Source organism: Tetrao urogallus, assembly GCF_951394365.1.
Source record: "Tetrao urogallus genome assembly, chromosome: 1".
Classification (NCBI taxonomy): Eukaryota; Metazoa; Chordata; class Aves; order Galliformes; family Phasianidae; genus Tetrao; species Tetrao urogallus.
The window spans coordinates 143,844,186-143,858,999 of NC_136813.1; the positions used below are offsets into that span (position 1 = coordinate 143,844,186).

At 44.6% G+C, this 14,814-nt stretch overlaps 2 protein-coding genes across 2 annotated transcripts; one reads left to right on the top strand and one right to left on the bottom strand.

Annotated features, from left to right (window-relative positions):
* Positions 1-711: 711 nt before the first annotated feature.
* Positions 712-2,403, top strand: ATF4 (activating transcription factor 4; the record flags this gene model as incomplete). Its single annotated transcript, XM_079538860.1, has 2 exons — positions 712-925; positions 1,469-2,403. The coding sequence occupies 2 exons, from the start codon at positions 712-714 to the stop codon at positions 2,317-2,319; spliced, it is 1,065 nt and encodes a 354-aa protein (XP_079394986.1). The 3' UTR covers positions 2,320-2,403.
* Positions 2,404-8,786: 6,383 nt separating this feature from the next.
* On the bottom strand, positions 8,787-10,557 carry RPS19BP1 (ribosomal protein S19 binding protein 1; the record flags this gene model as incomplete). Its single annotated transcript, XM_079543394.1, has 4 exons — positions 8,787-9,047; positions 10,009-10,106; positions 10,291-10,431; positions 10,509-10,557. The coding sequence occupies 4 exons, from the start codon at positions 10,555-10,557 to the stop codon at positions 8,913-8,915; spliced, it is 423 nt and encodes a 140-aa protein (XP_079399520.1). The 3' UTR covers positions 8,787-8,912.
* Between the last annotated feature and the right edge of the window lie 4,257 nt (positions 10,558-14,814).

Below are 14,814 nucleotides of genomic sequence, written 5' to 3' on the forward strand. Positions count from 1 at the left end.
TATGCGGGTGTCGTAGTCGTGCAGGGGAATGCCTTCGTAGAGGGGCATTGGGAATAGCAGATGGCGGGGCTTCCAGCGAGCGGGCATTGAGGTACGAGTGGATCCCTAATGCCGCAGCGCTGGAGGGGATGGTGTGAAACCAGCCTGATAGAAGGATGTGAGCCTCTCACGGCGTTTCTCAACCGAATCCCCCTGCTCCATAAGTCAGCATAGAAAGGTGCCCTGTCCTTCCGTCCTGTCACCCTCCCCCTTCTCCCCCGGCGTTGATGGCGGTCCCAGCGACACGAGGTGGAAACGTGGCACGGCACAAAATGGCGGCGGGGCCGGGTGGGGAGCGGGAGGCGTCGGATCGCGAAATGGCTGCGGCGTGGGCGTGAGTCAGGGCGCGGTGGGCGGGGCGTGGGCAGCGCGGAGCTGGTTCTGCTCTGCTGGGGATGGGAATAGAAGAGCCTTTAAAAAAGAAATAAATTAAAAAAAAAAAAAAGTTAAAGGCAAGCAGCTTGGAAAATGTCTGGTGTACCACCACTCTCCCTGCATGCTGTGTCTTACTGTGAAGGCTGTTATTCCAGTAGAACAACTACTGATGTGTGTGGAAAAAACGTCTGTCTTACAGGTTTTTCAAGGCACCGCACAGCAGCACTGCTGTAGTCGACAGAAAGACCTTCTCCTTGTCTACATCCTTTGACGTCAAAGCACTAAAACCTGACCAAGATGAGCCTCTTGAACAACGAGATGCTGTTGGGGGAGTCCTCCCCCTTCAGCCAGCCGTGTTCGGTGGCTGAGGAAAGTCTGGGACTCCTCGATGACTACCTGGAGGTGGCCGTGCCCCTCGGTTCGCATGGGTTCTCCAGCGACAAGGCTAAGGCAGTCTCCTCCAATTGGCTCGCTGTGGACAGTTTAGGCAACACCATAGATAGCAGCCAGGGTAAGGCACTAATTCATGTGGAGAAAATACATTTGTGGTGATGGCACATAATAAACAATGTAACCCTCCTGTTCAAAGTGTGCCTACTGTGCAAGTTCTCTAAATGTAGAGGTAACATCAGGTGTGTACTCAGGCCTGGAAAGCATCCATACAACACTGATTACACAATAGCAAATGGCTAGTTACTAGACTGGCCTGTGGGAAAATGACACTTGTGTTGCCCTTTTAATAACATGTCAGCTGTTAAAGTAGCCTTCCCTGGAAGAGGTCACAAGAAACAAGTGTGGTCGTGTGTTTCAAATAGCCCTGTGTCCGTACAGAGTTGAGAGTAAGAGGGATGGAATGTCATAACTGCTGACAGCTACATTGTATCATGCAGTACTCCCCCCTCATGGTGGGCTGAAGTTCTGGTTAATCTTTTGTACCATTAAAAAGAATGGGGGAAGGTGTAACAAGTTAGGGTTTTTTTTTTTTAGGTACCTTCTAGAAGCTTACTTTATTAGCTCACTGAAAAAATATGCATTTCTTTTCTCTCTTGTTTAGAGGATGCCTTCTCTGGCATGGAGTGGATGGTGGAGAAGATGGATCTGAAGGAATTTGATTTTGATGCCCTGTTAGGAATGGAACATCTGGAAGCCACCGTCTCACCAGACGAGCTGATGGCCACGTTGGAAGACACGTGTGATCTTCTATTTAACCCTACCACCCAGGAATTTCACAACAAAGAACCTCCACTCATACCTGATCTAATCACCAGTCTCCCTGAATCTCCAATTGGAGCAGATCCCATGGCCCCTTTAGCTTCCCTCTGGTCTTTTCCCCTCTCCCCAGAGTCTCTGACTTCTGTTCCAGACCATTCATTTAGTTTAGAACTAGGTAGTGAAGTGGATGTTCTGGAAGGTGAAAGGAAACAGGAGGGCCCCACCTTTCTGGTAGTGATCACCAAGTCAGAGAAAGAGGAGGAGAACCATTCTGATGATAGTGGAATATGCATGAGCCCAGACTCTTATTTGGGAACGCCCCAGCATAGTCCTACCAATTCACTTGGATCCCCCAATGACAACCAGTTCCCTGCAGATGCCACCTGTGGCTCTGTGCGGTCCAAACCATATGACCACCCTGCTGAGAAGGTAGTGTCAGCAAAGGTGAAAGGAGAAAAGAAAATAGATAAGAAACTGAAGAAGATGGAGCAAAATAAGACAGCTGCCACACGTTACCGGCAAAAAAAGAGGGCAGAACAGGAGGCACTGTCAGGGGAGTGCAGAGATTTGGAACAGAAAAATCAGGCCCTGAAAGAGAAAGCAGATTCCTTGAGTAAGGAAATCCAGTACTTGAAAGATCTGATTGAAGAGGTGAGGAAGGCCAAAGTCAAAAGAGCTAGAGTCCCTGAGTAGGGTAGTCAGTAGTGTTCATGTGCATGTATATATGCTTGCTGCTTAAGCTGTGTATGGTGTCTTAATAAATTATTTTATAGTAAACTTGAATTTTGTGTGGTAATTGGGTATCTGTAAAATAAGTGTTAATTTGCACCACATCATTTGGGGCTTCAACCAGCTAGAGTGCGCTGCTCCACTGTGGAGTGTGCAAATTGCATTTAGTTAATGTGGTTCAAGTGATAGAGCACATGTTACAGCTAATGTGCAACTGAATTTATACTTCATATATCTAGTAAGATGGAGGGGATCTAATGGGGATACTCTCAGATCTTTAATATCAAAGGCAAAATCATAAAGGTTATGAGCCTCTAGAGGAGCCATTTAAGAGTGCTTATGGATGGGTTTTGGAAAAGGTTCTTGAGTGAGCTTTATGTGCTTGTCAGGCTTCAACACAATTCCTGGTGGAGGTGAATGGTGCAGGGTACAAGAGTTACGAAATTAGGAGATGAGCTGGAAGATACCTCCATCAGAACATAAGTATGCAGAGGATCAGGTGCTTGGGAGTAGGAGTAGGGGTTTGTAGGCTGCATTGAGGGTAGTGGTTATGATTGGAGCCTGTGCTATGTGAGATAATCTTTATACTGGAGTGCTGGGAGGGAAGGTGCAACTGGGAAAGTGTGCTGTGATGTTCTGTGTTACACTGAAGAAGCAATGTGAAGATGGCAGGTAGGAGCCTGCATAGCAGGGTGATTTCAGCCCATTAGATTTATTAGCATTCTTTAATTTATAGCAATATTAAGTATTTTTTTTTTTCTTTTGTGAGATTCAGAAATTCAGTAAGCTCTGTGGTCAGCACAGCTGTACCTGCTAATACCTTCAGGATTTGGGATGTGCCCTTTATCATCACGTGTGTGATGATTATTTTCTTTGGCTCACTGATACCCAGATTTAGTGATTCATCACGTTCCTTAATCCCTGCTTGTCCTGCCAGGGACAGCTTTTGCATGTAGATGTGTGCATCCTTCCCGGGGTGTTAATTCCTGCTCACTTGCACTGACTTGTCCAAGCATCTTGCCCAGCTCAGGCATCCACATGGAGCTGGTGTCTTTGTGCTCACAGCTTTTCAGAGGCAGCCAACGAGCTGATCTTATGCGATGCCTCTTGCAATGATGCTGTTTCCATACTTAGTAATTTAGTTAAGACTTTGCACTGGCTGAAGGTTAGGGCTGGCTGTTCCTCTGTATGTTCATTTAGCATTTATAAGATCATTGCATTAAGAGATGGGAGAAAGCATCTGAGCAGCGGACAGCCTCCTGACTGATGTCTCACATGTGCAGGCTTCAGGAACCTCTTCGTTTTCTCACAGGCTGTCAGAAAAAACGTGATTCAACAATCTCAATTGTTTACACGCATGGTGACACCATTCCCAGAAATAGACTTTGGTGCATGAAATATAGGCTTTACCAGACCCCAGAGGAAGCCAGTGGAAACAGTGGAATTTTCCCAGTCTGCACTCTCTAAAAACTCAGTATTCATAGCTACCTTCTTCTTCATCCTGCATTTAGGGAGACCCAGGTGCTCGTAGTTCTCTTTGTAAACAAGAAGAGGAAACCGCTGCCACTGAGGGCTCCACCACTTGCCCGTGTGAATAACCGAAGGGGCAAAAATAACCTCCATCTGCAGTGCTGGAGAATGAAAGCAGAATGATAGCAAACGCTTCCAAAGAGCCCTGGCAGAAAGCCCAGAACAGCAGCAAGGACAGGGTGTCCTTCAGGAGAGGAGTTTTCCTCAGCACTGTGCTAGTGGCAGGGAATTGTTGGCCATGCATCGTGGTGACAGAACCATCACAGTCACAAGGGATCAGACCTAGGCAGTACTATTTCAGCCACTCAGCTATCCCAGCTTTGCACTTCTTTCAGTGCACTCACGCAGCATCAGAAGCCACTAAATGAAGCTAGCTCTACCCACAAGATCCAATTTTTGTATTATACAGGCACATGTTCTCAAAGTAACGGTTAGCCACCTCTCATTTTTCCTTCAGTTGCCCTTTTTCTCTTTCACACCTGTAGTGGAAATGCTAAGTCAGGGCTTGAAACAACGACTGAGCACCTGGTGGGAAGGCAGGTTTAACCCAGGGGAGCTCAGGTGCAAGCAATGCATTGAATGACTGGAAGGAGTGAGGCAAGGGTTCACCCCTTCCCAGACCTCTTGTAAGGGTTGGAAGTGGAGGCAAGGGTATTTTGCTGGAGATCCCTGTCTACCTGAAACTTTCTAAGGGTAAGCAGATTTTTTTTTTCCTTTATTTCTGTGTCTGCAGCTTCTGCATTTGGGTTTATTGTTACTTGCTGCAGTCTAGGACTTTGCTACCCTGCTATCATTGCTGTGCTTTCCATCACATTATAGCATTACAACTCCCAGTGGTAGGCAATAAGACGCAAGTGAGCAACCACTTCAACTTTATTTAAGTAGGGCAGAGGATTTCCAAAGCACAAGCTACCTGCTGTGAGCCTGACTCCTCTGCATCACCACTGGAGTGCAAGGACAACTAGAGAAGAACATCTACTCTTTCCCTTCCATTAATGACAAGTTAGTGGAGGAGATAAATGAGCTTTCTTGCATACAAATGGTGCTGCTCAGCTTGGCTAGGTTGCTGCTCAGCCCTGCCAACAGCTAATTCCTTCAGAACAAGGTGTATGTAACCCTGCGGGCAGAGCAACCTTCATGATTTCCATTTCCCCTGCCCCCAACAGTTAGTGGCTGGTGCTGTTAATCCTCTTTAATGTAACTATGGATAGTCATGCAAACCTTTAATCCGTCTCAAACCTACTAACCGTTCAGCCTGCTTTGGCTGGAGTTCCAGGTTTTGAGCTGTAAGTAAGCATTAGGCAGCTTGCCTTCTTTTACATTCCTCCTTTGATTGTTCTTCTTGTTTCAAAGTGAGAAACTTCCATGTGCTTCACCATTACATTTGTGAGCTATTTAGGGTACTGCTGCTGTGTTCCCCTTTCTGTGGTGACCAACCCCTTACCCAAGGTGTTCAGAGCCCATTAGTTTTGTAGGTGTGGATCCAACACTGTGTGGATCATCAGCAAGATTGAAAGGGAAGTCAGTCCTAAAAAACTAGCCAAGGACTGAGATTCCAAAAGTTTCTAGGACCCCTCCCAGCCATGGTTTTCCTCTCTCCCTACTGTGGTCATTTCAGCATTTTAAGTCTTGTATGCCAAGCTACTTTGGTTCGTTTGCAGCCAGGCTTGTTTCGCTCTGTTATTTCAGAGGGAAGAAACTGTTGAGTGTCCTGGGCAATCATGTTTTATTAGTTTATACTTGCAGCCTTCCTGATACACTTCTATGCTGATACTGGCTGTCATTGCTTTCCATGCTGAGGAAGAACACATTTGCTGATACAGCAGAAGCTTTGAGCCACTCATACCTGCTCAAACAAGTTTTCCTGTTTGCTTTCCATTTGCAAACAGAGGAAGACCATTAAATGGCTTTGTGAATCTTACTCACAGGAAACCAGCCCAGCACTGAGCATCTGGGAACTCTTCTTTCTTCTCTAAACCACTTCCCTGGAAAGGTTTGACCACATTATTAATGCTCCAGAGCTTATATTTGCATTTATATTAAAGCTGCTCCTTCCCATCTTGATTCCCTGCTGCTTGTGGGTGTAGATGTTCTGGAAGATGGCACCCCTCTCTTTCTCAGCTCGACCACATCTATTTTTTTTTTTTTTTTTTGCTGTGGGATGCTTGGCTGATGTCGCAGAGCTGGGAAGAGAGCCAGCAGCACGATGAGCTCAGCCTCCCTGGATTGCAGCTGCGCAGGAGAGAAATGCTGTCCAGCAGGTTGGAGGGCTGTGGGATGCAGCATCTTCGCTCCCAATGTGGGAACCAGTCAGGTCAGAGGCCCAGTAGGAAAAGAAGCTATGGGAGCTTCTCCCTCCTTCACCCCTCTTCTCTCTGTCGTGAGGCAGCGAAGCCTGGCTGTGAGCAAGCAACAGAGAGGTGGCACACGAAGTTCAGATAGCCACTGCCTGGATTTCTCAGCTGGGGTGAGGAGTTGGCATGCTCTAAGCATGACTAGTCTGTAATATATAGATGGTTGGGAGTGTGAGAACGCAGTTTTATCTTACCACCAGGCAATGAAGACATTCCTCTCAAAGGCCATCTCATGTTCTTACATGACAAGCAGGAAGCACTGCCATTCTCTCCTGGAGCTCCAGCTCTGTGAGAAAGGTGAAAAAATCAAGGCTAGGACATACCAGATCTTTGCTGTTTCCAAGGATGGTTTATCTAGAACCACACTTTTCTTCTTGCTTTTTCTCCCTCCTGCAAGGTAAAATTTAATTTAGTTGGGGATACTATTGGCTGTAAAAGCAACTTTGATTTCAGCTGGCAAAACCCAGTCTGACAGTTGGCTTTACCTTCTCAAGCGAGTGCCACGCCTCTTGGCATATAGCCACAAGTATGGGGATTACTTGTGTTGGCCCTAATAGTCTTCCCTGCCAGTAATTAGAGCTCCCATCCAACTTTAAAATCCCAGGTATCTGGGTGTTGTTATCCTTGGGGAAGACTGCTTTGGAGTTCACTTTAAAGTTCCTTATTGACTTTGAAAGAGCAACTTCCCTATTTACTTATGTTTGCAAACAAACAAGCTGGGTTTTGTGCAAACAGAATGAACCGCGCTTCCCTACCGTTCCTTTCTGCAGCAACAAAGGATGTTTTTGCTTTCCTTAAGGTGTAGAAAGTTGGCTGAACGACCACAGGAACAGGAGTGCGTAGGAGGAGCTCGGAGAGGAGATAAGGGGGCTGAGAAGGACTTCTTGAAAGTCAAAGGAACTGCTGAGTGCTGAAGGTGAGGATAGGACACAAAGTAGCACCCCCAAGATTTGCCCCTTTCAAGTCATGCCATAGCAGAACAGGCTTTTCCACACTTTGAATAGTCTCTATAACAGCTCCACACAGAACTACATGTATTAGAGCAGCTAATGCTCTCAGCAGCCAGCATGGAGTGCATCAGTTTTATAAAGATGTATGCTGCATACACATCATTTTCAACTATTTCTTTACACAGTCATTCTCTCCCCTCCTACACATCTCTCCATTTTAGGAGTAGAGACAAACTGAATAAGAGGGCAACCGGTCCTTGAACTGTTTTATTTACCACTTTTGGCTGCAAACAGTTGAACTGATCTTATTACAAGAAATCCCCTCCCATATGCTGTTAACACAGTTTCCAGAACACATACTTTAGTATGTTCACTATTTCCCTGTTTGGACAAAGTACATCTGTGTGACCTTCCCTTCCACGCAGACACAACAGAAAGAACAGAACACAGGTGGTGCAGACTTAACGATGCACTGGGTGGATACCAAATTCCTTCCACTGCTAACATCTGAACCAAGCTACTTAGACTCAGGAGTTAGTTCTAACCAAGGGTTGGTATTATTAGTACTTGTCTCTTTTTTTGTCTAAAGGGAGAACACTTCCCATTTGTTTAAGGAAGGGGTGGGAAGGGGCAGAGAAGGAGCTTCAAAAAGCACGTTTACAGTAGTTTACCAAGGAAGATCATCTGGAACAACACTCCCATCTGCTGGGCCATCTACTCATTGCAGCAGGGAATTTAGCAGTATGAAGAAAAAAAAACCACCAACAAACTACACGAAAACCCCATCTCTTCAATCCAGCACCACAGCCTCTGGTTCAGATGATTAGATAGAGAGCTGACTTTTGGGTCACAAGCATTCTTGCCTACAGGAGCTGGCAGCATCCAGCAGCAGTGCCCTTCTAGGGCAGCTGTAACCTCAGAAGAAAAGCTTGGGCTGAAACATGAGAAAGAGCTTTCTCCATTTCAGACATCTTTCTTGGAGAGGGGTGACTGAGCAAGCAGAGCAGGAGTCATCTCAGTTCCAACCTGCACTCTGAAAGCCTGAGCATGTAGGAGAGAAGATTAATACACATGTCAAGAGGAATCAGAGCAGGGACATTCACACAACTGAGTCATCCTAGTGACAGGAACGCTTGGATCAGAACAATGATCTGGTCTGTCTTCTTCAATCACAGCTACTCATAACAATCACTATCACAAAGGCAAAGACAGGCAGCACCTGTAACAACAATTGTTTAATCGTACAATACATACAAAACTTTTTACAATGTCAGAAAAACCTGACAGATGTTATAATGACAGAAACTGCAGGAGTACTAGGATTTCAGTCTTTTGAAGCATCCTTCCCTCTTAATGATTTACTTCTGCTGTCCAAAACATATCTCCATTGAGTTGGAGACTGGCAGCAGATGCCTTCCTTACTGAAGAACAAGATTTGTTTTTGGATTAGTCCACCTTTCTATGTCAAGAACGCAAGACGTGCTGGCTGAAGGGAGGTAATGATAAGGACAATGTATTGCAAGGACCAAAGAGAACCTCCATGGCCCCAGCAGTGAGTTCTGGACAGGTGCAGTTATTCTGCAAGTCTGATGCTAGTTTATTTGCTGACAAAGTGATGGATCTCCTACGTCCATTCTCAAACACACTGAGGAAGTGGCCAGTCCTGCCTTCTGAGCACTCAGCTGCAGATGGACTGGAGCTGCAAGAGTTCCTTTCATGCTGCTTATGGGATTCCAAAGTATTCTCTCTCAAATTTACGGAAGTCTTCCTCAGTAAAGACAGTGCCCTCAGGCTTCTTCTTTTCCTTCTTCTCTACAGGCCGATCTTTTGACTTTCTGCCTCTGTTCTGTGTAAGAACCTTCAGGAAAAACAAAAAGAAAAATAACATTCACTGTCATCTAGACCAAATCACAAAACATTTTTTGAGCTCACTTACCACACCCTTATTATTTGCTAGTACCCTGCTACATTCTGGAATGCTTCCAGAGAGGTGTGAGAGGCAAACATTATCTTACCCAAAGCAGGTCACTGGGACAGCAGCAAGCACCCAGGTAGTATTCAGAGCCAAAAAAGGAAGCTACTTTCTGATAACTCTTATTGAGACTGCAATATTGATTTTAACTCAAACTTTTTCTGAAACTGTAGCCTTCTTTTGTCCTGTCTCTCCATGAGACAAATAGAAAACCCAAGAAATTGGTAGAATTCCCCCGGCATTTTTTAATGTCATCCTTGCTATTTACAACCTCAAACCTGAAAAACAGTGGCTGAAATAACTTAGTTTCTTTAAGTTAAAAGTGTTGTCATAAAAACAGCCTATGAATCTAGTGGTGTTGCTACCTTCAAATCCTGGCTCAGAACTATTATTTGGGAAAGACCGTTGGTTAAATTTTCAAGTTATGAGAAACATAATTTCAGATGCTATGAAATTTCTACTGTGGGGGCCAGCAGCATGTCTGGTTCTCTACTAAAACAGCCTCTAGCTACAGAAGAGGAGAGTTCAAAGAATAGAAGGGAAGTCTGAACCAGGGCTTTGCTGTGAAATACCTTTAGTAACCAAGAGAAGTCAACAGTTACCAGATTATAACGAGTAGCTGTAAGAAATAAGATTCTAACCAGATTCTAACGAGAACACTGTAAGAAATAAGCTATCAACAAAAATTTAAAGCTTAGTAAGGTGTTTTGCTTGAGCACAAAGAAACGTTTCAAGGCCACTACCAGGCAGAAACTTAACTCTTTTGCACAAGGGCTAAGCTGGAAGATCTAAAGATAATTCCCATTCATCTATGCTCCTCAGAGGAAGAAAGAAGTGTCATGCTTACTTGTTGGGTTACAGCTCTGTCAGCAACGCATCGTCCGCTTGTCATGTACTGCAAATTCGCTTTGAGATGATTTACAGCTTTCTTCTTGTGATACTCCTCTAGGTCAGAGCAGTAAGACAAAACACATCACCTGATTGCCCAGGCAGTACCTGCTACAAGGAGGATGGGGAGGGATAGCCACAGGTGATCCTGACAGGGGCTGCAGGATACCACGAAAGGACCTGGCCTGAGAGTGTAGAGAGCAATAAGGCCGCTCTTCGCTAGAGCTAAGCCAAGACTCACCTATCGCCGACTTCACGACTCTGCCCTTGATCGTAGCCTTGTTCTTCCCAGGCCCCGCCATTACCTTCCTCCGCCGGGCGGCTCCTGCCGGTCTGCCGCCATCACGCCCCTGCTGGAGTCCCGGCGGGGCCTTCCCCCGGCCTGAAAGACGAGATGAGGAAGGTTACCAGGGCCACACACTGCGACAATCCCCTCCGCCTCCGGCCCCTCGGGCTTACCCGGTGCCTCCAGTAGCTCCAGGCCCCGCCGTAGCAACGAAGCAGACATGGCCACACACCCCCGCCTTTCACCCACTTCCGGCTTACCCAACGCACTTCCGCCCTCTCCTGAGACCACTTCCGCCCTCTCCTGAGACCACTTCCGCCCTTTGAACAGCCATACTGCCGTCTTTCCCCCGGCTGGGCGCGCATGCGTGAGGGAAGCTGGGAGAGGGTTTAGGCGGGAAGGAAGGAATGCGGAGCTGTATTGAGGCTCCGTGCTTTGTGGAGGCTGGCTTGGGCCAGCCCTGAGCTGGCTTTGTGTACAGATGCAACGCTGATGCCTGGCTTTCCTCTCTGCTGCCGGGTCTGCAGGCCCTCTGTAGTGTACCCTTACTGAAATAATGCATTGGGAACGGGCTTTTTGAGGCCCTGCTGTGGTGGTGATCACAGGGGAGGCAATAATTACCGGCTGAGAGGAAGGGGAGCATCCAGCAGCACTGTCACATTTTGTGTTTGCAAGGCCCCCCCAAAGCGGGTTTAACTGTACCCAGCTCCTGAGGCACAGAGTTTTGCTCCGCCATTAATTGCATCTATTATTCAGTGTTACTTTAGCGTGTTTATTTAAAGCTTTCCTCCCCCGCTTTTGCCTCTCCAGAGACTTGCTGCTAATGTCTGCTAAATTTAGCTATCATCTGAATAAAGCTTATTCAATTATAGCCAACGCTGGCAGTAACAAGCTGGTGCTGTAGGAGGAGAGAGGTTTATTCTCCCTCAGATAGAGTCCCATAGGGAGAGAGCGGTACAAGCAGCGCTCGTTGTTTCATATGGCAATGATCTCTAGTGGTGGCTGATAGCAGTTAATCTGTGGCTCATTAACAGGCATTCATTCTCTGCAGGTTGCTCTTCAGTCCCTGCAGATGTCACCTCAGTGCCAATCTTCTTATTCTTAGTTCTCTTTGGAGTCTTGTCGGATGGTTCCTAGCATCCTGTGTCAGTATTTGTCATTGTGATCGTGCAAATGCATCTTTCTGGACAAGACAGTCTCAGTGCTCATTCTTGGGAAATATTAACTGTTTACTTCCTGTTCAGGGTGTCACTTGTCACTTGTGATTTTCCTCTTAAAGAAGTCCAAATCACTTTTTTTGGCTAATTTGGGTGGGCAGTGGCTGGGTGTGTAGCCTGGTGTGGCTCTGGGCATCCTGGTATAATGGTTGATGACCCTGCACATAGCAGGGGGGTTGAAACTAGGTGATCATCGTGGTCCTTCACAATCCAGGCCATTTTATGATTCTATGAATATTTCTCCATGTTCTTGTCTTCTGCTAAACTAGCAAAAACTGAGGCTGCTCAGCTCCTTGTTCTGTGCTGGGTTTGCCCCTGCAGTCGTGTGAGTTAGCATATTTGTGAGGATGATACTGTGTTTTGAAAAGCAGACGCTGAACAAGAAGTGATTTAATAGCCTGTTGCTGAAATAAAAGTGAGCGTTCTAGCCTCTGACATATTTGTCCTTACTTGAACATTGTTCAGCATATATTTTGGTCAGATAAAGGATAGCTGCCAGTGATATGACTATGGGGAAAGCATTTCCAATTATACCTTATCTGTCAAACATTCTCCTTTAGCCCCTAAAATAGAACTACAGGTTCTTTGTAAGCTGTTCATACACATGTATCACACAGGATAGCTTTTTCTACTAGTTAAACATGGCATTTACATCAATTAACTTTATCAGGCTCACCTGATCACATCATCACATGTGTTTAGTGTCAAAGCAGTGTAACCTTATAAATGTCTTATGAGGCCTCCTAATGCAAAAACATAATTGCCTACACTGCTAAACATGTTTTGATTTAACAAATTAATGTGTTACAAGCTGCACTGATTTATTGTCTCATTGGAAAACATATGCCCTTTTCTATCTCAAAAGTAAGCCTCTGCAAACAGTATTGCATTTCTATTTCTGTTGCACCAATTAATAACACTGTCAATTATGTAGGTCTCTGAGAAAATCTGAGTCCCTTCTTATTAAATATCTTCAGTATGAAGAAACCTTAATACAGGCAATGCCTCCTTTGACCAGCAAGGCTGAGTGCAAACCTGCTATGATTTTAGTCTGCAGTTACCTGCAGGATAAAATTTAACGAGCGCATGGGGTCATTTTGCTGAAGAGGGAAGGCAAGATATTTTCTTCAAGTGCGTTCACAGTCTCCTGCATTGGAGTCTGCTCAGACTCTTGGAGCTAGTTAGAGCACTAAGAAGTTAAATAGGCGCATGCTTTTTGGTGAAATGCATTCCCCATGTTTAGATCTGTTGCTGCCCCAGAACGGCACAAAGATCACCATCGGACATGAGCCATGGATTTTTTAATGCTTTGTGAAACCACGTAGCTATTATTAATACATTATATTTCTTCCACTTCTTTTAACAGGATTTGGCAGCCTTTCTCAGGGGATGATCATTAGTGTTTCTCCTAACTGCATTCTGGCTTCAGCTACGCTTGGTCTTGGCAGACATGGTGATAACAGCATTTGTCATGTCTCTGGGTGACTTTGGTACAGCTAATACCTGCCATACTCCTGCAGATATAGTTGCACATTCTTCCTGTATTCTTTGACTTCAATGGAAAATTATATTTACAATTCTTTTTTCCTGAAATGCTAAACAAGATCAGTTTATTGTCTTGTATTTTACTTGTGTTTTTAACAAAACCTTTAAACCTTCACTGATGTAGAATTTAGGCATTTGGATCACATGATCTCATCTCCCACATGTCATAAACCATAAAATTTCCTCTGTTGACTTTAGGTTAAGTCCACTAACCTGTGTTTGAGCAATCTGCTTTGTGCTGAGCACAGCATATAATACGCTGTATTTTTCTTTGCAGGAGCTTTGCTGGGTTTATCACTCTCACAGTGAGGATACATTCCTTTTTTCATCACGGTATATACACTTAACTCTCACTTTCTTTTACCTGAATCACCTTTGAGAGCAGATGAGAAGCCCCAGAAAAGAACTTTTTTTCCTGACTGGTGCATACTTTGAAAAATGTAATGTCAGGAGACTTTGTGGCTACGTCAGTAATAAGTAAATAAATAAATAAGGAACTCAGTATTTTATTGTACTCTTTAAAGGCTCTGCTCAAATTAAAATTTCATCCAAGAAAACTTCATCACTTTGTAATCTCTCAGAAATCAGTGCAGTTAGCTCTTTGGAACACTTTGGGGACAGAATGAATGTCAAATGGTATTCATTGAAATGTATAACATCCAAATAAATCGCTGTCTTGGAGCCTGAATAATCTAACTTGTGATGGCAAAAACTACAGGCGCTGCCTTTCAGATGGAGAATGTCCTTGCTTCTGAGAGTTAAGCTGTCTTCGAAAGCTTTCTGCTGCTAATGTTCATGTTTTATAGCTTTCTCTAAATTTCATGCCTCAGTGATTACCTGTGAGCTAGCTGGCTTTTCAATTACAAATAACTCAGCATACAGATCAGCTGAAGTTTTAAGTGACTTCCTTGTGTGGCCATTACAATTTTACTTTCTGCTTTATTTCTTATGACATTGAAAATGGAAATTTTCCCTGTTGGAATAAGTTGATAAAGTTTCTGCTTCGTTTTGGAGAGACTGTTCTTCTCCCTGTTATTCTGGGCTTTGGAAGATGTTTGAGATTATCATACGTTTGGTCTGTGCCATCTTGTTATTCTGGTTAATATGATAATAAAATCATATTGCTGTCTGTAGCAGTTCTTAACAGCAGTTTGTGTGTGCTCTTTTTTATGTTCTAGCTTCTGGATTTGGGGGGTTACACAGGAGTCTCAGTTTGAAGGGATATTCTGAAGAAAGTTAGAAAACAGAAGCTGAGAGCTGCAATACAAGTAAGATGCAACAATCACAAGGATTTATTTAGTTTAGGACTGTTTTGAACATTCTGATAGTGTTGGGAAATGGGATCTTGATGTTTAAACACTGCGTATTGTTTGTACTGACACACAGACCTGCATTTCTTTTTCCTTTCAAAATGAAACAGGCTGATTTTCAAGTTGATCGATAACAGATTTTCACCTTTGCATGCTCCTTCACATGTGGGTCACGTAATGTGCTTTGCTTTAGACAGATATCCAGCTTCACCACATCCAGTGTTCTGTATTTTCTCTCCACAGCAATACATGATGATGCCTTAATCAAAGCTGCTGTCATTACTACTTATCTGTGTTTGCTAACCTCAACGGTTTCTGTTGCGGTCATTGTTTCTACAAAGACCCACGGATCACTGCTTGCCCTGTACTTCAAGTACACAGGAACCTTTGTCCTTTAACTGTGTGAC